Source organism: Ischnura elegans, chromosome 1, assembly GCF_921293095.1.
Source record: "Ischnura elegans chromosome 1, ioIscEleg1.1, whole genome shotgun sequence".
NCBI lineage: Eukaryota > Metazoa > Arthropoda > Insecta > Odonata > Coenagrionidae > Ischnura > Ischnura elegans.
Window position 1 is genome coordinate 21,789,603 of NC_060246.1, and position 26,707 is coordinate 21,816,309.

The window sequence follows — 26,707 nt, forward strand, 5'->3', positions numbered from 1 at the left end:
AATGTGCACTGAAGTGGTGGTAGTGGGAATGCTTATTTTTGTCCCTTACGTAAATGAACCAGCCGAACTGAGGGAAGCTTCTCTAAGTTCGTTCCGTCAAGGGTGTTCAGGTTTTTTTTTATAAGATAAGTGACAGTCTCAAAACCAAGAAGAAAATGTGGCCACCAGCTTAAGTCAGAATTGTTTTGTGATGTTTTTTCATAAGGGTGGATGTTCTTTGTAGTTCGTCCGATATCACCACGCAAGGACTGAGTTGTAACAATTCTATTACAAGTTTAAGGTGTACTAAAAACTGTCTCGGGATGTTTCTTGGGGATTTTGTTATTCATTTCAAATAAGGAAGTTTTGGGGCTCGGTACGTTGTTCATCAGCGTGTTTAGTTGGAAAGTTGTAATTTTTCGACAACTATTATGCAGTCGGCGTCTTGGAGAGTGGACGACAACAGCGAGGGTTAGTAAAATGTTTACATAGTAGCAAACTGCCTAAGTGTTTGTTAAAGTTGTGCTACCTACCATTGCGCCCTCCTATTTTAGAATCCTTTATTGATGCCGATAGACCAGAGGATGATGATGAAGAATACAGCTTCTGGTCATTACTCCCCGACCTTATACTGGAGAAAATCTTTTCCTACTTGACAATGAGAGAACGCTACTACGCGTCAATGGTCTGCCATCGATGGAATTCTGCATTTTATTTGCCATTCGTATGGTCCAGATTTGTTTTCGAAGAGAACACCTTAACCAGGCGCAAATTTAACTATTACATGGGCTGGCAGGTATTGCTGTGTGTTGGATTGACATTTTGATTTCTACTAACACTAGCAATACCATTTCTTTGCCATTTACTTAGCGCTTAACGAGTACATTGCATCTAAGTTGAAGATCTAGAGTGAATGGGTTAAGAGAGGAGAATTGACGTACTCTCCATTAATACGCCGTAATTGCATTTGAACCATAATCGTCTTGTGTTGTATTAACAATTTGTCCGATGAAGTTGCTCATGTCGCATGCGCGAGCATTGTTTAAAGAGTGCGATTGACTCTTGTATTGAGGCATCAAAGTTTTGATCACTAATATTGAAGCTTGTATCAGTATTATACTGCCAGTATTCGTCTCAATTATGTCGAGCATGAAGGCCTGGTTATACTTAGCTATACTGGTGGCTTATGTTAGATATGTGGCCACTCGTTGTGGTAGCTGGATGAGCATTGTCATGAGTGGTGTGGTTGCCAGTAAATGTTCCAATAATAAGTCGTTCACTTTGAATGCCCTTTTTTAGTGCAGGTCAAGTAGCAGTCTGTGCATTATTACTGTGGTCCAGTTCAAGTTGCCTCTCAGCAAAAATTCCTTAGCACGAAGCTTCCTCAGGTGCATGGTGGTTGTCTTCTCCCTGCTTATTTTTAGTGGGATTGAAGACTGGTGTTATGGATTCCTACTGTGTACCCTCTCTCCTACCTTCCATTTCTGGTAGCACTCACTATCACGTACTATCCTGAAAAAAATCTCATGTCTCTTTTAAAAGTTCACCTCATTTCTCATTGCGTGATTATAATTTTCCTCCACCTGGTAAATCAGAACTTTCAAGTCTTGTTCTGAAGCTATAAGCCTTATTTATTAAGTAAATAAAGTGCTGACAAAATTGTTAGAATTTGGGTATTGACCAATAGCTGAGATAGGAACTAGTCCACAACACATTAGTTATTCTGTTATCCATACCAGCTGTATGACTTGTTTAAGATGAGATCTCATGTTTAAATTCCCATTTCAGACGGACCTTCAATGGGGGTCTTTGGGATTGCTGGTTTTCACCATAGTTTCTAGATTACAGTGATGCTCATGACATTGAGGAGAATTGAATCTTGTTGAGCATATATAACACAGGAGGCACTGTGAGATTGTAGCTCTCATTTGTGAATCCATTTAGAATTGAGTTATCAATTATAATTAGTTGTTCACCAACATGTTCATTCTATTTTTTACGTATGGTAGGAGGCCCATGTTCTAAATCAGGGAGTTAAGTCAACTTAAGGTTTGCATTACAAAATTATCACTCCCAGGAAAATGTAATATATAAACTATATCAACAGAATTTGAAGGCCATAGAAAGCTACTTGGGTTTTTCTTATACCGTTGTGACCTTATTGGGACAGTTTCAAGCCTGACAGACTTAGGTGCCACATTTTATTACCAAGGAATACAAAGCCATTTTCTGTGCAAAAATAGCATTGTAATTTTTGACAAGGTGCACTGTTTGGGGACACGAATTGGCTATTCAGATTTGCAGTTCAGAAGTATTTTGGATGACACTGGGTAATTTTTTGATTAATTTTGGTAGTTTAGAGGAAATAGGTTGATACTTACTTTCAGAGTAAACCATGTCTAACATTTGATGGTCATCCAACACTTCATCATGTATAATGGAGCAAGGTAGGTGACCCACAAAATGCATAAATTACCTCTGAAACAGGTAAGTTTATACTGACTGTCATTATTAGTCAACCATCCTAAGATTGGTATGACGCAGCTCTCCATTCCTCTCTCCCATCTGCTAGCCCTTTCACAGCAGCGTATTTCTTCTCTCTTACATCCTTTATAACATGGTCTATGCAACTCAATCGGGGCCGTCCTTCGTCTTTCTTCCCTTCCGCTTGTCCATCCATTACTGTTTTCATCATGCCTCATAATATAGCCAACTAAGTTGTCCTTTCTTCTCCTAAAAGCTTTTGGAAGAATTCTCTTTTCTCTCACTGCAACTTTCTCTTTATACTGGTTTTTAATAATTTGAACCTAAGAATTTGTAATTAAGTGGTGCCACTTTGATGGACTGGCCTCGGCTTGAAACTTAGCTGGTGTTTATGGTCACTTTGAACCATTTTAAAACCAGGCAAAAGTTTAATGGTGAAATTTAGTGGCAGCAAATTGTGCAGCAATAAGTTGCTTTTCTTAAAATAGTTCCTATTGCTACAAGTAGGACTTTTGAATCTTATGTGAGCAGACCCTATTTACTACATTCAAAGAGAGCGCAGGCCCAGCCAGGCCTGAAATGCATCACACAGTATAATTGTGGAATAGGTACGGTCCCTATTCTGTGGTATAACAATATTAGCCTCCGGATTTTAATTAGCTTACTCTGTAGCATTTGATATTTAAGATACTTTATAGTCACTGTCATTCAAATTTGGACTTTAGAAGCTCTCAGGGAGTGCATCAGCACTATTCGTATAGGGTAATTTAAAAATTCTTAATGTCCATTAAAATTTTCCTGAAGCACTGTGGGAAATTATGGGATTCCTATAACAGTTAAAAGGGGTTGATAAGTAACATTGAATCAGTGATTCCTCATGTAAATATTAAGTATAGGTGTATACTTGCAAGTAGTTCTGACAGCTGTGCTAGGACCTTAGAAAAATCCCTCATGATAGACAGGCATAGCTCAGTTGGGCAAATGCATAATCTCAAGCTTCTGGATGGTTTTTCCACAATGGCCAAATAGTTAATTTTTTGGCAATGATACTCTTTTAATCTCTAAACTGTCGTTGGTGATTTCGGGCATTGTTGTTCGTAGTTCTTCCATGTCTTGAGAAGGAATAGCATCTTCCTTGGTCTTTAATTTACATTGTATCGGAGAGCTACCCACTTCATTAAAAATAAAGCTTGGTTTTCCGAAAAAAACCTCTGCAATGGAGTGGAATTTACAATGATAACATTTGTCTACGGAGTTTCATTTGTGTTGCAATATCAGTTACGTGTGCTGCCGATGAGGGAGAGCGCCCGAGAAAGGTTTATAAATGACAAATTCACCGAATTTCCTGATGGCTCAAATTTCGTCTTCGTTCGATCAGAAAGTGCTGCAGAGGGGGCTGTTTCAGTGGCGCAGCAAGGAGGGGGGGTTTTGGGGGTTAAACCCCCTCCCCTCCAGAGCTCAGAGAATTTTTTAAGTTTAACCCATTTTACTTAATTGTATTCATATTACTAATATAATAGTGTAAGGATTAGTAAAATGTCCCGCAGAAAGCCGTAAAACTCACCATTTTGAACCGTTTATCTTAAAATTCCGCAATTTTTTAATGTCGCACATACCGCTTATCCTGGTGGGTATTCCATACCTCCACGCACCCCGGTGTTAATTGCACCTAAACCCCCCCAGCCTTATTCCTAGCTGCGCCCCTGGGCTGTTTTACCTACATTCATTCTTTTCGTTGGTATCACGTCTTGGAGAGGGATGAATAGGACACCAATTAATGTCCTCGCATTGCTAAAAAAAAATATTTTTTCCGACGATGACGACAGGGGGAGGCAAACGCTAGAATTGGAGCTTAGAACTCGACGTGTTGGAAGAGTTCGTTATTCGGATTTGGTGCTTTTCTGGCGGATAAGTTGGGTGAAGTTTCTTCGGGTTTCCATCAATTTACCTAATGTTTTGCATTTAGGAAAGAGGAGGGCTCCAAAAAGAGTAAATATTTATGTATTATTAACTGAAAGTTTAAGTCCTTGTTGACGTTGGACAAATTCATCTTGCCAATTTATTCAAGGATTATTGTGTTTGTCTTCGCATCATCAAAACACAGTCCTGCAATGACTTTTTCCTCTCTTTCATTTCATATTTCCCCCTTAATCCTTCGTCCTTGCCACGTCTTCGTAAGTTATTTCGGTCCATAATATTTTATGCGCCTTCCGATTTGAAACTTGTGGTCTCCTAAGAACATGGCGATAATTACACAACCCTTTTGACGTAATATATAAATGATACTGCGAAGTTCAGGGGCGCATTAAAATCGTTGTCAAGGGGGGAGGGGTTACCTAAGGACTTCGGTGGACTGGTTGGGTTGGTTAGGGATTTGTTGGCCCCGCTTGCGCCCAGGTGGTATGCTCTACCTCTGAGCGATTATGCGTGTGCTGAAAGAGAGGTGACTTTGGACCCTCTCCGATATTCTTCAACCATAGTTCGTCAAGTTGGTGAAACAAAAAAATGGCATTGGAGAGCCAACTAAAAGGTTACCTTCCTCCCTATTTCACCATCACCTGAGAGGGGGTCGTTTCCTCCCCTCCCCCTTAATCCTCCACTGGCCAAGTCAGTACTTTTTCAAATTTAAAAATTCTGTGCATCTTAGTTATCACGGCATAGTTGTTCAAATTAAACCTAATATTACTGCAAAGATTCTTCGTCCAATACACAAAAAACCGAGTTTTAATTTTATAATGATTACAAAAAAATCTCGTTGATGGAAATGACAATTCGAGGAGGGAAAATGGACCCCAGTTCTAGAAAAAATCAATCGACCTAAATTTTCTAGAAATGTTGGTGTTGAACGTGAACTTTTTTCATCGGTGTTGGGCGTAGGACGTCTGACACTAATCCCTGAAGAGGTGTCTTTTATTGACTTAATGCACTTTTATTCAAAAGTCTTGAAAGATGACAACAGTCCAGTAAGCTTGTGATATAACAGAGGGCTTAAACTAGAAAAGCAGAAATGAACACTGAGAAATTCAGAGGATGAGCATTTGATAAAGGAATCCTATCATCAACAGAAGGCTTTTACTGCTAATAGTGTGTGAAAACCATATTTTTATTTATCAATGGTGCCCTAAGCATGAATAACTAAATTTTATTAATGAAAAAATTACTTATACAGCAAACCCGAAGATAATCGTCTCATTTATAGTACAAGTTCAGTTAGTTTTCGTATTCATAGTTAATTTCAGATGACAAACAGATTAATTTGGAAGTAAATTTATTTGCAAACAAGGTGAAGTATATTTCAGGTTGGTTTAAATGAAAATATATATTTTTTAATCAAAATGCAAAATATTTCTCTTGATTCATCGTTTTTGTCGAACCTGGAAATGTAGTGAGGTTCTAATATGATGTTCTCCGTGTCTCTCTGCAAGATATCCCCTTTCTTCAATGCTAAGGCAATCAACAAGCATTGCTCTTTGCCCGGGAGTCTCTAGTTGCACCAGAGAGGAGTTCGGTTGCACTCAGCCGAATTCTTTTAACATCTGTGTGACGCTTTCGGTGCGCCTGTTACAGTTTTTGATGAAACGCGCAGCATTCCTTTGCAATTTCCGTTGGAATGAGCCGCCGTGAATTTCCTCTGCGTAAATTACAATTCCCCATTATTGACTCCACGGATGATTGTTTAGTTACGATGATGTAATTCCACAGAGTGGTCACTAACTTCTCGATAGATGACAGTTTAAGCCATGGGCGTACCCAGCAAGGGGCAGCTGCCCCCCCCCCCCCCCCCCCCAAGAAGTAAAAATCGCAAATGTCTGAAGAAAATAATATTTTTTCAAGCAAATAATTTTAAAAACTAATAAAGAGCTGTTACAGTTTCCTTAAAACGTTGGTTTCATTCACCTTTTCCATGCTTTAATCTTACCTATAACTTGAACAACCATGGCTTGCCCCCCCCCCCTAGTTTTGATCCTGGGTACGCCCTTGGTTTAGGCAGCAAATATACGTATTTTACTGTTGAATCGGGAGCAGAGGTCCTTAATGTATAATACTAGCATGTCACCCGTGGTTGCTCGGGAAGGATAGTATCCAGAGAAATGGGAAACTGAATTCATGGTCACTGGGTAGGATTTTTAGGTAAAGAAACAAAGCAGGTATTGTAATGGTAGACATATGTAATAGCAAACAATGGAAAAAAACGATTTCCGTATACCGTGCACGTACAGTTTTTACCCCGCTCCGCAACATTTTTTGTAATGTGTGTCTTTACGTGTGTAGACCCAAAACTTCGTGTGAACAAAAACTAAGCAAAAAGGTTTGCACCGAAAGGATTAATTGTTGAGCGCTGCATCCTCCGAGGAATGTTTTCCCTCTGACAGTGTCAAGAGGTGTGCCTATACGGCAGGATGCCCAACCACAGACGTATGACGTGACGTAACAAATGGTAATGAGAAAACGACGCAAAGGAAACGCGGGCATAGCCAGAAGTAGAATTACGGGTCTTGGATGTCTGAGATGCATCTACGCTCTAACTTTGATTGAAATCCATGTAGCCGTATGGAAATGCATTGTGGACAGACAAGCAGACATCCTCTTTAATGCATATAGATGAACAAAAGGGGACCGATTACGCTTCTTTGTAGTACCCTTGGTGTCACTTGAACTACATTGGAGGTAATTCCGTCTCGAATTACTTTTTGATTACGATCAAGATCAATTGCCCATCCTCTAGCCTCCTTTACTAGGAAACGCAATACCTAAGAGGCTTGGAAGAAATATAGTTCTACGCATGTGAAATAGGAGACGACCAATAATAATTTATATACTCGGTGGAAAGAAAATGCTTCTTACAGAATTAGCATAGGATGGCTTTGTCTATTATGTTGTACATCGATAAATTACTCTCATAAAAGGATAGGGACAAGAATGATGATTGATGCCCTCTTCCCCCTAAAGACCTTTTGCGTGAACTTCCCGAGAAGTCCTGGTTCACTATAGGATCAAAATCAGGTTATTGTGATTTCAGCATATGCTTGATTTGCAAAATATAAGCTAGTGCTGTGCCATTACTGTTACCTGACGGTATTGATGGAAAATAGCAGAATTTACAACTATTTATTCTTCCTACAAGTGCCCACATATATCAATTTACTTCCATATCTCTCATTTGCAAATTTTTATTCGACATCCCATTGCCAGAGTTAAAAAAATTGCTAATGATAGATTTTGAATTATAATTTTTTTCATTTTTGTTTCATTTTCTTCATAGCAAGGGTGAGGTTAATCATAGTACGTAGATACTTATTATGCCTGACGACTAGCTGTTGAGGAATACTAAAATGAAACGATATGCATTATATTACTACCTATGTATGAAATATATATTTCTTCTGAATGCTTTTAAAAAATTCCAACTCTTGGAAATACCGTAACAACTTTCAAGTGAAAGTAAAAAGGTAAATGAAGTAGAAAATCGGGGAATTTTCCGGTTGTTTGGTTACGTTGTACTATTTAATAGAAAATAAATGCAGAACTTGGTGACAATTTCATTAATTCTATGAAAATATAATATACTTTGATACAGACTGATATTGAGTAGTGATAAATTTCACACCAGTTGTCTCACTGCCTACTTAACTTTTAAGCAATCACCCGCAAGTGTACTTATTTCAAAAGTGAGAAAAATCATTTGCATTCTACTAGAATCGATCTGGGATATACACAATTCTGGGCGAGTGCCTATGCTAACCACTTCGATTATTCCTATCGATGAGAACTGCCTTTTTCGGATTGTGTTTTGCTAATTTAAAATTTTTAATATTTATGAGTTTTTTTTCGCTATAACACCTAAAACTAAACTACAATTATCGCAAAAATATAATAACATGTTCTATAATTTCATAAATTTCACCCGTTCGCTCACGAAGGTCGAGGGCAGCAATTAGTATTAATAATTAAGGCCAACGTTCTACATTACTTTAATCTACACTGACTTACAGAAGGCTTTACAAAGGGATGTAAGAAAATGAAAGTAACAAGAGGGATACATGAGTATGATAAATTTTCGTCCACTTAACAAAAAGTTTGAAAAGAAAAGATTATCTCATCGCCTGAAGAACATCATAGATATTATTTTGGCTACATTTTCATCTTCTTTCCCTTGGGTGTATTATGTATTAATAACAAAACGCATCGTGCGAAAATAAATTCTGCAGAAATATTGTAATGTCTTATTTAACCAATGTTCATAACTTCCACCACACGGTGCCACATATCATAAAAGATATGCTTAATATTTGATGCATATATCGGCATCGGTGAGATCAGCACGAAACATGTTTCCTCCAGGGAACCATTTAAAATTTCCTTCGCCATTTAGTATTGTGATATTTCTCATATTTGTCTGTGCCCAATGAATCTAATAATTTATGTTGTAAATGAACTATAATTTTTGTGGCAAATTAACCATAACTTGTGTTGCAATTTTTATATCACCACTAAAACTACCGCCTGTGATGTGAAAATTCGATGGAACGCCGGGAATAAAGTTTTCAAGGCTTCAAAATCACGTATTCATGGAGAAAAATGTTGATGAGCCGTCAAAAAGGAAACTTAATAAAAACTTAGTGACTTATGTGATAAGTAGCGAATAGCTTATCAATAAATTCATAATTATGCTCCAGTTTTCATCTAAGTGGGTATGCGGTGATGAGTAAGTATGAGAAAACCCAGCAATAGACTTAAGAGTTACTGTCGGGTCGGGAAATACTCTGAGGCATGCTGTAAACATTGTTTTGAAGGAGGATTTAACCGCTCATCGTCACTTGTGTATGTACTGTTATTCTTGGGTAAATTTTCCTATTGCTATGGTGCCACGATTAATGCTCTGGATATTAAAAATGCGACATCGAGATGATGAAGTACAAACGTTTTACCTCGTATGTTTCAGTAATCAGAAAAATGGATGATAACGTTGCCGCTCGTTCGAAAAGTCCACCTGAAATTGATGCCACGCCCCTCATGGAATTTGTTATGACAAATTAATGCTATACGTCGGTGGAAATACGTGACGTAAAAGAAACTTGTAATATTGGAGGATAACGATTGTAAGCTTACGAGCCGTGCTGTTGAATTTTGTAACGCTGCATTAGCGGAAAAGGTATTCCTATCCGTCCTACGGTGGTCCGATTCTCTTCCTGCTGAAAATGCTGAAAATCCATCACGAATAGTTAGCTGGAGAGCCTTAATCACAGAAAAAAAACCCTTAACTCCTATGAAAAAACAAGTAATCTGTTGCTCTGCATTCTTTTCAAGTAAGTAGCGGGGTTTGGAAAGCTAATGTCAATTCAGAGAGCACGAGAAAAGCACTTTCTATTATAATGAAAAAAAATGTTAGGCAGTTATCTATGAAATGCAATGGACAGTTAAAGAAACACTAGACATGCACTCATAATTGTGAAAAGAGACGTTTATTCCATGATAATGTGAGAGAGTTTCACCATTTCATTGGTTTCACGAGTACGAATTCACAGCAGCAGTCTGCACACAATTCACGCGTGAGATCGCGAATCGGTTCCGCTGCCAACACACACACACACACAAGCTACAACGCATTTCAATAATATGGGCAAATCCACATAAACGATATGGTGGCACATACCATAAAAATACAATGGGAAATAGGCAAATACAATTATCAAAAACTGGAAGTCACCAGCATTCTTATATTCATCACGTACGACTTACAATCATAGAGCTCGTTATGATGAAACCACTATTCATCCACTGCTTTAAAGTCTTCAATTAGCCCACGCAAGTGGTACAAGTAACTTTTCTCATTACTATTTGCTGATATACTAGACAAACAAACTTTACATACAGCTTTTATCTTGATAGCTTGATCGTGAAATGTCATATCTACGGTGAACAACGGAGGTAAACACGCCAATGACAATTTTTACATTACTGTTAGACATTTATCGATAGCTTAATAGCACTTTTTACAATTCAATCACGATGGAACGCTGATAATTACAACTCTTGGCCGATATTTTTCAGCATGTCAAACTTTGTGCAATACAGCCACTGCCACTGTGATTATCAGCAGTAGATTAACGAGAGTTGTCACGTTCAAAATTAATTCTATTTTGGCTCAAAAGTTGTTCGTAGAAATCTCCAAGCAGCGAGCAAAAGTTACATTGACTGGAATTCACCTAACAATACAAGCACAATCGGACCTAAACGACAAATTTTCCGTACCTACGAAGAAATTGATGAAATTATAGTATATAAAAGCGTAGCGGACATTATAAAACACCCAAATTGTTTGAATTACATAATTGAATGAGATGCCGCTGATAACATCTACTTACAATTAACGTATCCCCCTCCAACGGCCGTGACTCAGACTCCTACAACGGTATTATTTGGGTTTATTGGGCTCCTATTAACGGTATTATAAAATTTTTGGCTAAACTGCTTCAGTGGCACCGACTCCATGGGGCCTGAGGGGGCGCGAGCCCCCTCAAAAATTCGTTATGGGTGTGAGGAAAAAATATGCCAGGCTTATCGATTTTCTCCGTAGTGTCCAGATATCGAGATCCGAGTTATCAGGGTTCTAATGTTGATCATATAACTAATATTTTTTGTTAGTCAGCATCCCTGAACTGCTCCAGTTTTATATTTTATGCCCTTACTCAGGTATTAATATTATAATATAAATAATTAATACAAAATGTGAGGGCTTTCGAGCCTCTATCGACGGATATTTTGCTTTAATTTGAAAATAACCAAACGGTCTCACAAACGAAGCTCTCGCAACTGCTGGCAACTATTACTAACAATCACAACAATTGCTTCACGTGATGTTTCGGCACAGATGACATCATCGAGGCTTCTTCAGCAGTGGGGTGAGGGAGTTTTTGGAGTGCTTTAAAATTCGTTGTATTAATCATTGAATATCTCGCGAAGGAAAACTCGGATTTACATACAGATTTCTTTGCTGAATTCAGAGAATAATTTTGTCCGTCTGTTAAATAAAAAACATTCATGCAAGTTCCCCATTTTGGATTCTCATAGCATGATAAAACAATTGAGCCGTTTATTTTGAAAGTGGCCTAACTCCATTTATCTTCAAATTGTGATATTGAAGGGTTTGCGTTACAATCAATTTAAAAATATACTTATAGGATACTAATGAGTCATACTGATTAATTGTGTTTAAGGATGTTAAATTTATAGTTCCTAATAAAATAGTGGTAATTATTGAGTGAATAATATGCGTTTTCTTATCAAGTATGGAGTTGGGCCACTTTCAAAATTAACTGCCAGATTCATCATAAAATTTTGATGTGCCCAAGTCTATTCAATATAATTTAAGATGATTCAAATTGAAAAAAACCATGCTTAATTTATACAATTCAAAACATGTTTAACGACATAACGTACAAAACTTAAATTTATTACGAGACAATTATTGTTTTTGTGAAATAGATTTGAAGAAATCATGATGTTCCGGTGGTATATATCGTAATAGGTTAACTATGTCCTTGAATTTTGCTGTTGTAATTTGTCTGATACCTTTATACAGCAGTGTCAATACAATATTTTCGAACTTTTTGGCCTAACCCGACGTGGTAATAAGTCCAGAACTTAAAAATTTAATTCTCATTCATTGATGTCTTATAAAAAATTTTATACGGTTTATTTCTAACAGAACAAATCCAACATATTTTTAACCAGTTTATTGGTTCTCCATTAGAATTCTTTACCCTTTTGAAAATTGCGTCTTCTAATAATTTTTTTATACAAAGTCTTCTTGTCCCCTTTCATTCACAATAAAGTTGTTGCCTTTCCGACACTTTTTAATAATCTTAGAATTGGGGAACGAACAGTAAATTATTTTTCTTTAATGGCATTTCTACCACGCCAAAATCTTTATCATTTGGCAAAAAAGAATGTTTGATAGATAGAATGTCCTGATATTAAAAATATGTGATCAGTGATTTCCACATTACTTTCCAAAGTTTGGACAATTTGTAACCACATTAAAGCCACTTTAATGTTTCTATTTTGCCCGGCGCACATGTCACTGTAAGCTATAATGTGTCTTTCACTTCTTAAATTCAAATGTCCTGATATTAAAAATATGTGATCAGTGATTTCCACATTACTTTCCAAAGTTTGGACAATTTGTAACCACATTAAAGCCACTTTAATGTTTCTATTTTGCCCGGCGCACATGTCACTGTAAGCTATAATGTGTCTTTCACTTCTTAAATTCAAATGTCCTGATATTAAAAATATGTGATCAGTGATTTCCACATTACTTTCCAAAGTTTGGACAATTTTTAACCACATTAAAGCCACTTTAATGTTTCTATTTTGCCCGGCGCACATGTCACTGTAAGCTATAATGTGTCTTTCACTTCTTAAATTTTTCACATGTTTTGGGATGCATGAAACAATTTCTTGAGCACCTCTGGATGCAGTAGTTTCATCCCAAAGGTACATGTATACATTATCTTTGTGAAAATTATGAATACCCAAATTTAAAACATACATATTGCGTTTGTAATATGCTACTGAGGTAGTCAAATTAGGATAGGGCAATGCTTTTTGCAAGTCGAACGAGAAAGCGAAATAATAATCTGAATTACGCGATACTTGCTCCTGATCTTGTTTCAGTGAATTCATAGCTGATTCTGCTAGTCTTAAATAGACATCGTGTTCTCCTGTAAATTTATTATATTCTTCATCAGCATTCGAAGCTTTAATTTTGATGTTTAATAAGTTGCACATTTGACATGTGTCTTTGCGTGGTTGGTGGAAATGTAAATCAAAATATTTTTTTAATATTTTTCTGTAAGACCACTCATTAACGGCCTTTATTTTGTTTTCCTCGCAATGATGCTCGTATAAATTAAACTTTTTCCCAAGAGTTAGATCTGGAAGAAGATATCTACTATTAGGATTATGAGATCTGGTATAATGGGATTCAAATTTAGAAAAAGTTTTAATATGGTTTTGAACGTGCTTTCTCGCTTCCTCAGATAAGTTTCTTGATGATACAATCATCATCCCACGTAAATCGCCAACATTTGCAGAATTTAATACTCGTTTTAAGCGTCCTTCACGTACTTGAAAAGTATCCAGAAAGAATTTTTTACAGACGGGAACTTTTCCGTTTTTAGAATTTAACAAATACCTAAAACTCCGTTTGGCGAACCGTTTCCGTTTGTTGAACGTCTTCGTTTTATAATTTTGTGCTCAACAGTTTCGTAAAGCAATTCATTTTGTTTATGAAAATCTCCCAAACCCCAAAACTTCTTAAAAATATTCTTTCTTTCTTCTTCATCGTAGTTTTTTGGGCAACCATTCCGGCGACGGCATTCTTTGTTTTGGAACTCTTTCCTGAATTCCGTTTCATTTTTCGCACTTTTTGGGTGCATGGTCTATCAACCTTCTCTCCATTGATAATCGTATCTTCATCCTCTGAAGGCGAATAGATTTCTATTATTCTGCTTCTTTATCGAATTTTTTCAAATCATTAGTTACTATTTCTTCTTCGGTTTCTGAACTACATGGCCTCGTTCTATTATTTCCCGTGGGTGAAATAATTTCTAAAATGTAGTATGAAATTTTAAGTTTTATATTAATTAAACATACTGGTTATTTAACTAACAAAGTTGTCCAAAAACTGAGGTTAACTTGTTAAATGCTAAGAAATTAGTATTACCTTCATCTCTGCCTTCAGACATTATCAATGATGTATTATTATTATCTTGATTTAAGTATAAATGGAGTTATGCCACTTTCAAATAAAACGGTTCAATTTATGAACCAACTCTGAAAACTTATGTGTCAAGAATTATCGTATTTGCTCGGAATATGATCAACCTGAAATGCTTTACTGATAAATAACATGAAGTTGTAACATATAACCATGGCAACCGGAAAAAATTGTTGAACGGAGTTAGGCCACTTTCAAAATAAACGGCTCAATTATTGGAATGTTATTTTTGTCGTTTTTATCATTGAAATGCATATCAAACATTTAATTGACTAACACCTCTCATCAAATTAAAATTTCACAATTGAAAAAATTGAAAAATGTTTACAAATTTCCAGAATGTTAAAAGGTTAATCACAAAAAATTGTAAATTCATAATATTTGACAAATCATGCAATATGAACGCAGCGTTGAAATTAATTCAAATTAATTATTGATTGGGTGGTAACTGAGTTTCCTAGCCTCATCACTCCTGACGTCTCCTCTTCTTAAGCTTGGATTGATGACTGCATGCTTTACATAATAGCGGCGTGCACCGCGTCGGCTTCTTAAGTCGTCGTCGGCATCCTCGCTTCATTGGTGGCTGCACCCACGCCATTGCCGAAGTAGCCGGTGGATACGGCCACATTGTAATTCGTTATCTGAAATCTTACTAGCAACAATTCAATTATTAAAATATACTTTTTTCTACTACCACTGGATCGATTCTGATGGGATTAAGCGTATCCAAATTATAAATCTAATTAAGAAAATCCTACTTTTTGAGATAAATCAAATATTAAACTTGATAAACAAACTCAAATTAAACAGATATTTATTTTACAAAAATTGAGTAGAAATACGAAGTTTCTTTATTACGCCCAGTGGGCGGAAATCGGAAAAAGCCGGACAAAATTACAAAATGGCTTTTTTTTGAGTTATTTGAAAAAAACTTGAAACTTCGCAGGCATACTAAAAAATGATTGAAATATATAGATAAGTACTTCATTTGACATAGATCCCACCCGCTACTGAGATACGGAGGCTCAAACGTGAGCAAATTTCCATAAAAACGCCCGTCTTCAATTTTCTCTGAAAATCTTCCAAATGAAGTAGATGGTGATGTTATAGGTGGATTCCTGCGGAATAAAAAAAAACCACATAATCTGTTGCCATGGTATTTTTTATTTGATTTTCCGTATTGTTAAAGAATATTATTGATAAAATCTTTTCATGCAGCTACAAAATGGCGGATACTGTTTTTCGACAAAGTTTTACATTAAAGTAGAGTTTCAAATAGATTTTCGGCAAAGTCACGCAAAGCAACTTATATGAGATCATTTTTTGAAGATTTCTTGAGGTGTTTATGCAGTTATCTTTGAAATAATTTGCGACGCCGGAAATAGCATTTATTTTTCGATCGCGCGGCAGGGTTCGTCTCCGCGCGTCGGGAGTTGGATTAGCTGCAACGTGGTAAGGTTATTGAAACTGTATGGGTTTTAACGCTCAGCATTCACCGTTTTTATGTTCTGCTTCAAGACACCGATTCTCAAATAGTCTATGGTGAAGACAGTGGATGATTTTCAGCCGAGGTAAATGCACGTTTCATTGAAGTTTATTTCGTTTTCCTTGGATGCGATCGAAGACCATGCTTCTATTAAAAGCGTTCAAACCTCGAAAAAGTGAGTTGTTTTCCTGGGACTCATACAAAAAGACCTACCAGAAAGACACCAGCTGAGACTTACACCTTCTTAACTCTCCGATCCCTGACCCCCAGGATTATACTGCGAAATCGGTCGTTTTATGACACCGCGGAGCGGAGCCTTTGACGATCTTAACGGGGTATTTCCACGGGAACTTCTATATATAATAGATACCTACTTCTATGTATTCAATTCTATATATAACACGCTTTTTCCGATTTCCGCCCACTGTGCTACGCATACAGCCTTTTACCATCGCAAGTAATGCCAGTAATCCACATCTGTATCTAAATGTCGCTACTAATTAAATAATGAAATGCTCGATTTCCCACAAAATCAGAGTAATTGTATAATCGTTATTATTGTATTGCTTTTAACAACCGCTGCATCGAAAATCTTGCATTAAGCATATGCCTTCAATGAGATGTGACGAGGAACCTTATTGGATACATGAAAATTCTGAATAAACGCCTAAGTCGTAGGAGGCAAAGGCCAATGCAACCGATGCGAAATTTGTTCTAATAGATGAACAGTAACACGCTCTGCCCTGCTGACATTTCTGCAGTACATGTTACGAATTCTGTATTTACTACTCGTTCATTCTTTCTCTTGTAGCATGACCTGGATCACCTTCGAACCCAGTTATGCTTCGCTCGCATCGGCCGCCACATCCAAGCACTCGTCTTCCTGCCCATGTACAACTTTCACAACCTGTACGAGTTCATGAACATGGCGGCCTACTTCATCGAGAACAGAGGGACGTCGCGAGCAGCCTCTGGCTTCGGCGACAACATTCGCTCCCTGAGCTTCGCCTTTTCGTGCGACATGGGAGAGGGCACGGCGAGTCGCTGGGGCACGGGACCTGGAGGACACGACGTGTCCGAGGCCATGTTAGCTGCGGCAGCCGCTGCCTCTCCAGTCGTTGAGGAGAAAGATCTGACGCCCAAACAGAAAGCAGCACGCCGGCGGGCCTCCAGGTGAGATCCTCCTCTGCATCTCGAATAGGAGTGCTATTCCAGACTGTTGACCCTCGATTGAAGCCATTCTATGAAGCCGCACAGATCTCAATACCGCTGAGTTCTACCCCATAATCAAGCTTAGAATTTCCGCATTCCGCCAATCTTGGGCATTGAATTCGATTTAAATTAATGGAAATGGAATAAAATTTCAGCATTTTTTTCTAGGTCGGAATAATTCGGATGGCATTGTGATTTTGAAGCTAAAGTACAGGAGTCAAAAATGTTTGCACTGCACGAACATGTGAATTTTAAGTACATAAAAACTTTTGGTTCGGAGGGCCCGGTCTGGCTTCATTGGTTCAATGCAATTGAAAGTTCCGCGTCCCTCTCCGCGGGCTTGGTTCAGCCGATTTCGATTGTGCTCGCGGGGGCATTCGCGCCGCTGGGACTATTTTTAATGGTGAAATGGGTCTCGGCTGATGAGATTATACGAATCAATCAAAAAACGGGATCACTCCCCCATGGGTGAGGCCAAGAATGACGTAGGCACGAAAGACATTATCAACCTTAATATCTGCCAATGGCTGGAGGAAGACACATCTGTAATAGTTGGTGAGTTAATTTTGTGGAAACTTGGATTCACGGTCAAATGAATTAATCGAAACTTTGTTCATTTTTTTATTTGGTACATTTCGATCAGGTTCAACGCTCAAATCAAATACTACGAGAGTATTTCTGTTAATAATGAAACCGTGTTTAAACCGCTCGGGGAAAAACAAATAAAATTTTTGTGGAATCACAATGAATTCCCAATCTCTATGTATATTTGACCATGGAGATAGACAATTTCCATTATGCTCACCTTTTTACTAGTTCTGAAGGAGAACAATGAGACGGTTACCCAGAATTTCTATGCTCAGGTATGGAAGAAAAAAATTGAAAAAAAGTTCATACATGTATCGTTGAGACCCGTAATTTTCGATTTTTTTTACTGGTTTCAGAGTCATTTCATTATTAATTTCTCTTCCTTTCGTTTAACAATGATATTTTCTACGAAGAAAGTGGAACATAACTCTTCAGATTTGTTAACTGAAGCTAAGACTCTGTTCGTTGAATGCGGCCTCTCGTCTTCTTGACCTCTCGCTCGTCGCCCTACACCTACGATGACCCACTTGAACCCTCATAGGCGCACAGTGGCGCCCCGTGGGAGTCGCGAGTTGAATCAAGCTCGAATCCGATCAGGCAAATTTGGGCGAATCCCTGACATCATGTACCGCCTTCGTGTACTACTGAATAAGATGAGGCGCCATGCCTGACTCAAGAATGGTTGGTATTATTCGAGCGAGGTGCTATTTCCTGTCATTCTCGTGTGCAGGGTGGCGGCGTTCGAGGCCCGGCGGGGACAAAGGGGCCCGGAGGTGTTCGGCACGGGCGGCCGGTTGCTGGAGGCCCTCAAACGGCTCCTGCTTGATGTGGCCCCCGGCCTGAGGACCCTGAGCTTCAGGGACCTCTTGTTGGAGGAGCGGGAGGGTCAGAGGCTGCTGGACGACGTATGCGCAGTCGCCACCACCACTCTGCGTCGCCTTACGATCGTCAACGTCACTCGACACCACAGCGAACTGCTGCACGCGGGCGTCTTCGTCAACCTACAGGTAAGGATTCACTCACGTTCAGTTCCGGAGAAGAGTCCCAAAGTAGAGAGAAAGAAGTTACAACATATATACTTTGAGACCGGTTGAGACCTTCCGCTGAATACTATCTCCGACATTCACGTGCCAGAGTTTATATTGGCCATTAAATTTCAATGGAAGAAGCGAAGTGCCCTTTCCAACTGAACCGCCTGAGTGGATGCTGTCGCGCCGCGGCGACTCTTATAGGCGGTGGGTGTTCCCCTAACAACTGGATCGCAAGGAGATGGCTATAGTCTGTAAGGTGGCTCCATGCAATAGTCGAGTACAGAGGCTACGAAGGATTTGCAGTTGACGCTCGACCTCTTCCTCCTCCTTCTTCTTCCGTCCACAAGCATTTCGAGGGTTCCATAGCCCAATCCTCAGGATTGCTACACTGCGTAGCGGCACGATCAAGAGACGGATTTTGCCAGAGCTTTTTATTTGGTCATACAAAGTTCAAAGAAAAAGGCATTGGGAAATTTTATTTTTGAATGAAAGTATAAATCTTCAAATATACGTCTCCACTTTCTCTTAAGAAGGTGATCAAACTCGAGTGACATTCATTAAACGAAACCATCTCTTTGTAGTAAAACTTATATGAAATATGTGAAATGGCAATACGTGTTAAATATAATATTTTACTCTGTTACTAAACTTCCTTGCATCACGAAATAAGAGCTACTATGTTTTAAGTTGAGGCTCAGCTGCGTATCACGGTTGCATCAAGTAGGGCCGGATCAAAGGGAGGGGCCGGGGACCTGGGCTACCCGCCAACCCTGAGCCACCCACAAAACAAGAGCCTGCCGCCAGTTTAGAGGTAAATCTCACAAAATAAGAATAACAGAAAAAAAACCACTATGTATATGGGGATTCGAAATGAGGCTGGGTTTTATTTTGTTAGCTTGTATTCATCAACATCGACGTTAATAAATGGTTAACGCTATTGATAAAAGTCACTTCATCCGTTGGCGTTGTTGATGTAGTTCTGAACGCAACCAGTGGCACGCCAAGCGGTGTCGTCAGAAACACGAGTTGCCCGCGCAGCTCTTTGTGTATTTAGGAGGTCGAAGAGCTCAATTTGGTTCATTGTTAACAAATTGACTAAAAATTGTGCTACTTGAATTTTCTATCATTACGTTACAAATTGCTAAACCTTGAAACAATGATCCTCCCGGGCTTCTACCGAGCGACCCAAATCATAAATCCGGCCCTGGCATCAAGTAATTGCCGAGGACGATTTGCATTACAGAGAGAATCCTGTTCTCTCACAGTCCCTGCTACGCTATCCCTCCGGGGCAATGTCCTAGCACGTTCACACCTCAGAGGAGGACTGCCACGATCAATGCACGCCTGTACATTAGGGACGAACTTTTACACTCTGTTTCGTGTTGTCAATGTCACGGCAAGATTTCAGAAAGGGCAAGATGGCGACTTGAACTAAACCCTTGGGGCTCCAGAGGAGACACTCCTGAGACCAAGCTCAAAAGTCAAAGACTTTTATGCCCAAACCTCTACTGTTGATGAGTGGAATAGGGAAGAAGGTGCCTCTTCGATTTAGGAGCCCGCCGCGCCGTCGCCTCCGGGGTAGGAAAAGGTTTGGATGGTAAGGGATGGAATAATTCCGCCCTGACATTAGGGCGACGAGGGCTTCAACTTACCAAACCAGATCAAGTGTTTCCAGAGTAATCGTAGATCATCCTATGAAGAAAATGATCCAGATATATTTTTGTAGAAATGACGAAACGACTATCAGTTTCTTCTCACAAATATCCTTGACTGCTGAATTGCTATCTGCGTAATCGCGCGTTTCTTCATACTTAAATCTTCTGCTATGCAGTTGTATCACCATACCCTTGTCTTTCGGGTACTGCTGCAACGTTGCATGTTGATTATGACGCCAACGCGGGCAATATCTTTTGTTTTGGATGCCAACAGTCTTCAGGAAGACCTGCGCACCCAATCAGCTTGAATCTCCTCGATTTTGGCTCCTCCGCTCACTGCCAGATGTTTTGTCTGTCATCAATGTTGAAATTTGCCTTTATTGCGGCTATTTCAATAGCCTAGATCTGAAAGACTCCAGCACTATTTTACTTCAACTTGGCTTAGACTCGTACGTCTTTATTTGATGTCCGTATTAAGAGAAGGCAAGGCTGTGACTCTAAGCACTTATTGTTCTTCTTCTTCAGTTTTCAATCTTGATAATACATTGCTTCTAGTTTTGTACGAGTCGAATAAATGTAATAACCTTTTAATACTTTTTTGGTGTGTGTGGCATTTCAATTTTTTCGTTAGGTACTGGTCATCAGCCCTCAAAACATCGGTCCAGACGTCGTGATGCTTTTGGGGAAGACCAAACTGCGCCACCTGCAAATACTTCAGAACCGCTTCTACGCTCCCGGATCAGCTCACCCCGTCCACCACCGCGTGTGGCGCCGCTGTCGCCAGGACAACCCTGCGCTGCGCGTGCACCTACGCCTTGAGGAAGGCGTCCGCAAGTGGCGTCGCCAACAAGGAGAGCCCGAAGCGGCGGATGAGGCACGCAGGAGGGAACTTCTGTGGCAAGAGGGTGCTCCCGTTGCCAGCGTCATTTATGAGTCACCGTACGCACAGGCAAGTTTCCTGTCCGCATTTCACTCACTCAGTGATCCTGCCAAAAGGATGGTTCGGCACATCCAAGCCTAAATGGTCCTGAAGAAGTGAAAATCAAACAGTCAGGGCCGATTCATTTCCCTGTCCCCTCCGCACTTTGGGCATTCTTGAATTGATAAGCCGAATACGACGGCATTCTCCTCCTTCCGGGCCACTTCAGGAGGGCAGGTAGGCATTGCCGTATGTCATCACATGCCTGTCAGTAGTCCACTAGCGAGTGGGGGGGTCCGGATTCCCCCCTGAAATATTTGAACACAATTACTTTGCTTTATAAAAGAAAACAAATTATTGAAATATCACGAATTAAAAGATTTTGTAAAATGAAGTTTTGTCGATTATGAAAAGTGTTAAAATAAATTTAAAACCCTCTTCTTAATACCCATTTTCTCCACCCCTGGTTTTGGAAGGAAATTCCTGGCTAAGCCACTGACTGATCGCATTGATAACATCGTAATGAATGGAGGCGGTAGAATGGTGTTTACCGCCGGAATTTACGAACACCGCAATCAGCCTTTCATTTGGAGGAACATTGAAGGTGTATGTTCGTTCTCTGCAGGTGTCGATCGTGCCAGTGCTGACGATGGTTGAACTCTACGGCACCAGCCTGGAAGTGTTCGGCCACACCGGACTGCCGCACTTCCGCGGCCCGCGAACTTTCCACGACAGAGCCGACTCACTTCTACTGCACGTCTGCAAGCGATGCCCCGCCCTCCACACTCTGGTACGCAGTCCAACTGTATTCACTTTCATCCGGTACTCACTGCAGCAGCTATCTTCACCATTGTACGCGGCTTCTCCCTATATCCACATTCTAACTGACATAACCATCCACTTTATGGTTTGCCTTACATGTCACTAATAAATGATAAGATTATCGAAACCATAGGGCATATTCCATGTCCACCTGTTTCCCTTTTGACTGTCTCAGCTATACACTCTGCTACGAATTCCATGTCTAATCATGCTAATTCCTACAGCAATACATCTTATACCAGATAGAGCTATCCTCTTCCTGATGCGCAGTCTTTTTCCCCAATCACCACCAGGGGCGCAGCTAGGAATTAAGGCTTGGGGGGTGGGGGTTAAGGTGCAACTAATACCGGGGTGTGTGGGGGTATGGAATACCCACCAGGATAAGCGGTAGGTGCGAAATAGTAAATCGCGGAATTTTAAGATAAATGGTTCAAAATGGTGAGTTTTCGGCTTTCTGAGGGATAATTTATTAATCCTTACACTATTCTATTAGTAATATCAATCCAATTAAGTAAAATGGATTAAACTTAAAAATTTCTCTGAGCTCTGGGGGGGGGGGGGGGTTTATCCCCCAATTCCCCCTTGTGGAGCAGCGAGGGGGGGTTTATCCCCCCCCTCGCTGCGCCACTGATCACCACAGTCAACTCATACAGAAGACCAATCCCTAGTATGGCTTCCATATCTACCTACCCCACCCCCTTTTAACTGTCTAAGCCATCCACCCTTTGCTACGTATTTCATATATTACTATCCCGATTTAACATTCATTGCTACTGACAAAATGGTAGATAACACTTCTTCAAGTGCCCTCCTTCTAAATGGTGCAGATGTCTATGTACTGGTAGGCATACCATTTTACGTATCTGTGCTCTCATTGATGCATGCAGCTGGCGACATACTGGTACGCATTCCATTGCATATTATCCCCTTTCTAAATAAGGTAACCATTAACACACTGGCACGATTTACCGTGCACTCATGCCATTTTAAATTTTACAGTTGTCCACTTCATGATCGAAATCCCATCTTTGCCTCTTGTAAATGTCATTACACTGCGCCACTGCTACGGCTTCCTTTTGTGCCTATCCCTGTCTTGAAATGAATTGCTATCAATACCCTTATGCACACTTTTGCCGATTCCAAGTATCCCCCTGAGAACTGGCGCTGGTATTCACTCCTTTTACCCATTCTATTTTCACCTCCCCACCATGTAGCTGGGGGAGAAGGTCGAGAGGTAAAATCTCGGTAGGCATGGCCTTAGCAGAGGTCCACCTGTGGTCGCATCAATCAAGTTAGTTCGCAAATCGATTGTCACATCACCCCCTACCATTTTTCATGCTATTGATTCTCTTTACTTTCGTTCAGTGATGTATTTTATGTTCCCTGTAAAAAGCCCTCCCTCATAACTCACACACCTAGTAATCGTCTGAGTTAAGATGGTTGGCAACTTAGTTTCCGTGATGATCGGTCTGGTTTCGTTGAACCGGGTATTGGAGTAAACAACAATACGGACCGTGGCAGTGCAATCTCTTTCAGAAGAACGTTCAAAACCATCTACTTGTTTGATTGCATTTGCTGCCTGTGAATACCGGCGTTTTTTGTCATCTCCTGTTTGTTGGTACGTACTGATGGTCATATCTTGCGCGGAAACCGTCCCATGCGTTATAGATTTCAGACGAAAGTCCTGGATGGGTTGACCACTGGAAGAACGCCATTTAATATACTGGTGGTCCGTATCTTGTGGATGCAACTATGTCTGTCAATACATTTTCACCGTATGAGCGACAAAAACACGTAAAATGATCCATGTAACAGTCATTTTCATTAAATTCAATGCATGTTTCGGGCCTGGGAGAAGGCAATCGTTCAAGAACATATTATTTTTGCGCATTTCAGCCGCATTAATCTACGGATTTTCTTTTAGTTTGACACCACCATGGTGAGGAGACTTTACAGGTGGACTGTTTACGCAGCAAGTCCTACCGTGCACGTTGCATATTATTTTTTTGCGTATTCTTCCATGAAAATTGTGCCATTCCTTCGTCAAAGTACCTGCATTCTTCTCTCTGTCCGCAGCAAGCAGATTCCAGCTGTTCATAGTTGGTCAGGAAAAGATATAGATCGTGAAAATTGTTGACTTACACAGTAACGACCATCAGCAGAACGGACAACATTTTTCTTATTGTAATCCTCGCACACCGCTTCATCTCATGGTAGATGGGTATTTGATGCTTCTGATTTCCAGATGTGGCGTCGATTAACAGAAATTCGACCACAGGGTGAGAAGCTCTCACTGAACCGTTGCATAAGTTCGTAGAGAGACGGCTTTTTTATCTTCCATCCCAAAGGATGCATATATTTTCAGCTGCTTGTGTGCTGTTCGAAAGCCGGGTTGATTTCAGTGCTGTCTCGTCAGCCAATAAAAAGCGCAAAGGGGTCTCAAACTAAGTTTCTATAAGAGGCTAATCGTTTATATGATGTCTACCTTGTGCGGGTACATTTTTGGAAGGGAGAAACCTTGTGATCATATTCAGCACAAGAGCGAAGGACCTAAGGTATAATAATCAGCCATTAATGGATTTCTGAGAGACATTTACTCTGACTTTACTACCGCAATTAGGGCTGGGCGGTTTTACGGTATACCCGTTCGGTTTTGTAGAATCGGTACGCAGATTCAATTTTAAAAACTTTAGAAAACAGACTTTAAAAAATCATTGCCCTTGTCAAGACCTTGTCATTTGTTGTTTATATTTTCCATTAATATATTTTACTGCAGGCTTTTATTTTCTAAATCACTTTCACTACAAAACTTTTTAGAGCCATTAGGGAGAATATTGAATTTTTCTTTGGAGCGGTGTAGCGGTTGTGAACCTTGTTCCCGTAATGAGGGCATTCATTTTCATTACTTTCATCAAGTTCAAAAATATATCGTTTTTTAAAATACGTATCAAAAATATGTTTGTCAAATTTGGGGGAAGAAGGGTTTGAAGTCCCTCTCTGAAAACGGCATTGCATGTTACCATGCCATTCCAGTCATGGAACTGCGTCCAGCGAAGTATATCGGATTCCAAAACATTCACATTCCTAGCATATGCCCTGTGGCGGATACAGATGAGGGGCGCCCCCCCTCTTTGCGGGTCCGCCCGTATTGCCGAACATTGCAAAACATAATTGTAACTCTTTTATATCGTACGATGGTATTGTCTTTTACATGTGTATAATCACTTCAAATAAAAATTTTCTTATACTCTGCCGGTGACTTGATCTTTTTTATTACGATTAACGGTAATGACAACTCAAGATATATTTTGCGCCCCCCCCCCCCCTTGAGTTTTTTTCTGTATCCGCTACTGCATATGCCTACCATCTGCCTAGAATTTACGGAAAAAATTTTATTGTGAATGTTTATGCCCAAAAAAACTGGTGCAGTTGAAAAAAATTGTAAACCACAGTGAAACGACTCTTTTTATAAACCGTGAACCAATGCAAAGTATTTCATGAACCTCCCAGCTCTAACCGCATCCATCTCTTCGCTTTTGCTATCGGTGACAATCGAATACGCCATTGCTTGCAGAAAAGTTTCTCTGGTTTTCCACCGGTTGATGTCGTCCATATCTCCCGACGTTTCGATCCGCGACTTGCTGATCATCCTCAGGGGATCTTCCGAACCGTGATGATGGAAGATCCCCTGAGGATGATCAGTTAATCGCAGATCGAAACGTCGGGAGACATGGACGACATCAACCGGTGGAAAACCCGAGAAAATTTTCTGCAACTGATACGCCGGGAAAACCTAAGATCATACACGCCATTGCTTGGTCTCTGATGCGAGTGTATGAATAGCAATACTCTTCGAGGAGCCGTTAATATTATCTTCCCATCAACAGGTCAAGCGCCCTCTGCTGAGCCTTCCTCTCTGTCTCTTCTCCTCCGCAGGTGGTTCGCGAGCGCGTGTCCACGGCGACGCTGATGCTTTTGGCGGAGACTGCGCCCTGCCTGAGGAATCTCGTGGTTCGCCGTAATGCCGTTGTGCTACGCTGTGACTGGCCTCCCGCGGCTCTTCCTGACACCCTGGTCGCGGTGCAGCGCTGCGCGCGCTCTTACGAGGCAACCGAGGAGGCGGTGTCGCGGGCCCTGGGCCGGCCCTGGCGCCTCCTCTCAGACCGTCAGTTCCACGCCGTCGCGAAGAAGCTCACTTCTGACGAGTTGCTTATTTGATCTGCGAACGCAATTATGCAATCATGCCTATTGTTTGCAGATTCCCTTTTATCGTGATTCCCTTTGCCTTTGCGGCTTCTTCATCAAATTCTATTATTTTATTTATTCTTATAACGAGATCTGTTGGCTTTACATTTCGTGGATGCCAACCGGAGTAGCTTCTCTAGAGCATGTTCTCAAAGGCAGTGATCACATTGTACGGGTTTCCAGTCTAAAATCCAAACGAATCCAGTAGCTAGTAGTCTACTCGGCCATTGAATTCGAGTATACTAACCAACTATTGAATGACCATACGGGATCGCGACTAGTAAATTGAGGTCACGTCCGAAGACTTCTGATTCGGTTGCCAATTTTATGAATCTGATTGCTCAGACTCTGTATGCTTACCGCGTAATATCTCATTGATCATGATAAATGTGTGAAAACAAATGATGACATCCACAGGAAATAAAATTGCCATAAAAAATGCAAGTTTCGCTTCACTTTGTGGGAATAAAGGTTCAATAAAAGAGAAATCATTGATCTCAA

At 40.1% G+C, this 26,707-nt stretch overlaps 1 protein-coding gene across 1 annotated transcript; it reads left to right on the plus strand.

Annotated features, from left to right (window-relative positions):
- LOC124156840 lies at positions 1-26,707 on the plus strand. The gene is made up of 7 exons (XM_046531337.1): positions 1-450; positions 534-775; positions 16,546-16,907; positions 18,265-18,541; positions 20,852-21,169; positions 21,765-21,929; positions 25,898-26,707. The coding sequence occupies exons 1-7, from the start codon at positions 411-413 to the stop codon at positions 26,177-26,179; spliced, it is 1,686 nt and encodes a 561-aa protein (XP_046387293.1). The 5' UTR covers positions 1-410; the 3' UTR covers positions 26,180-26,707.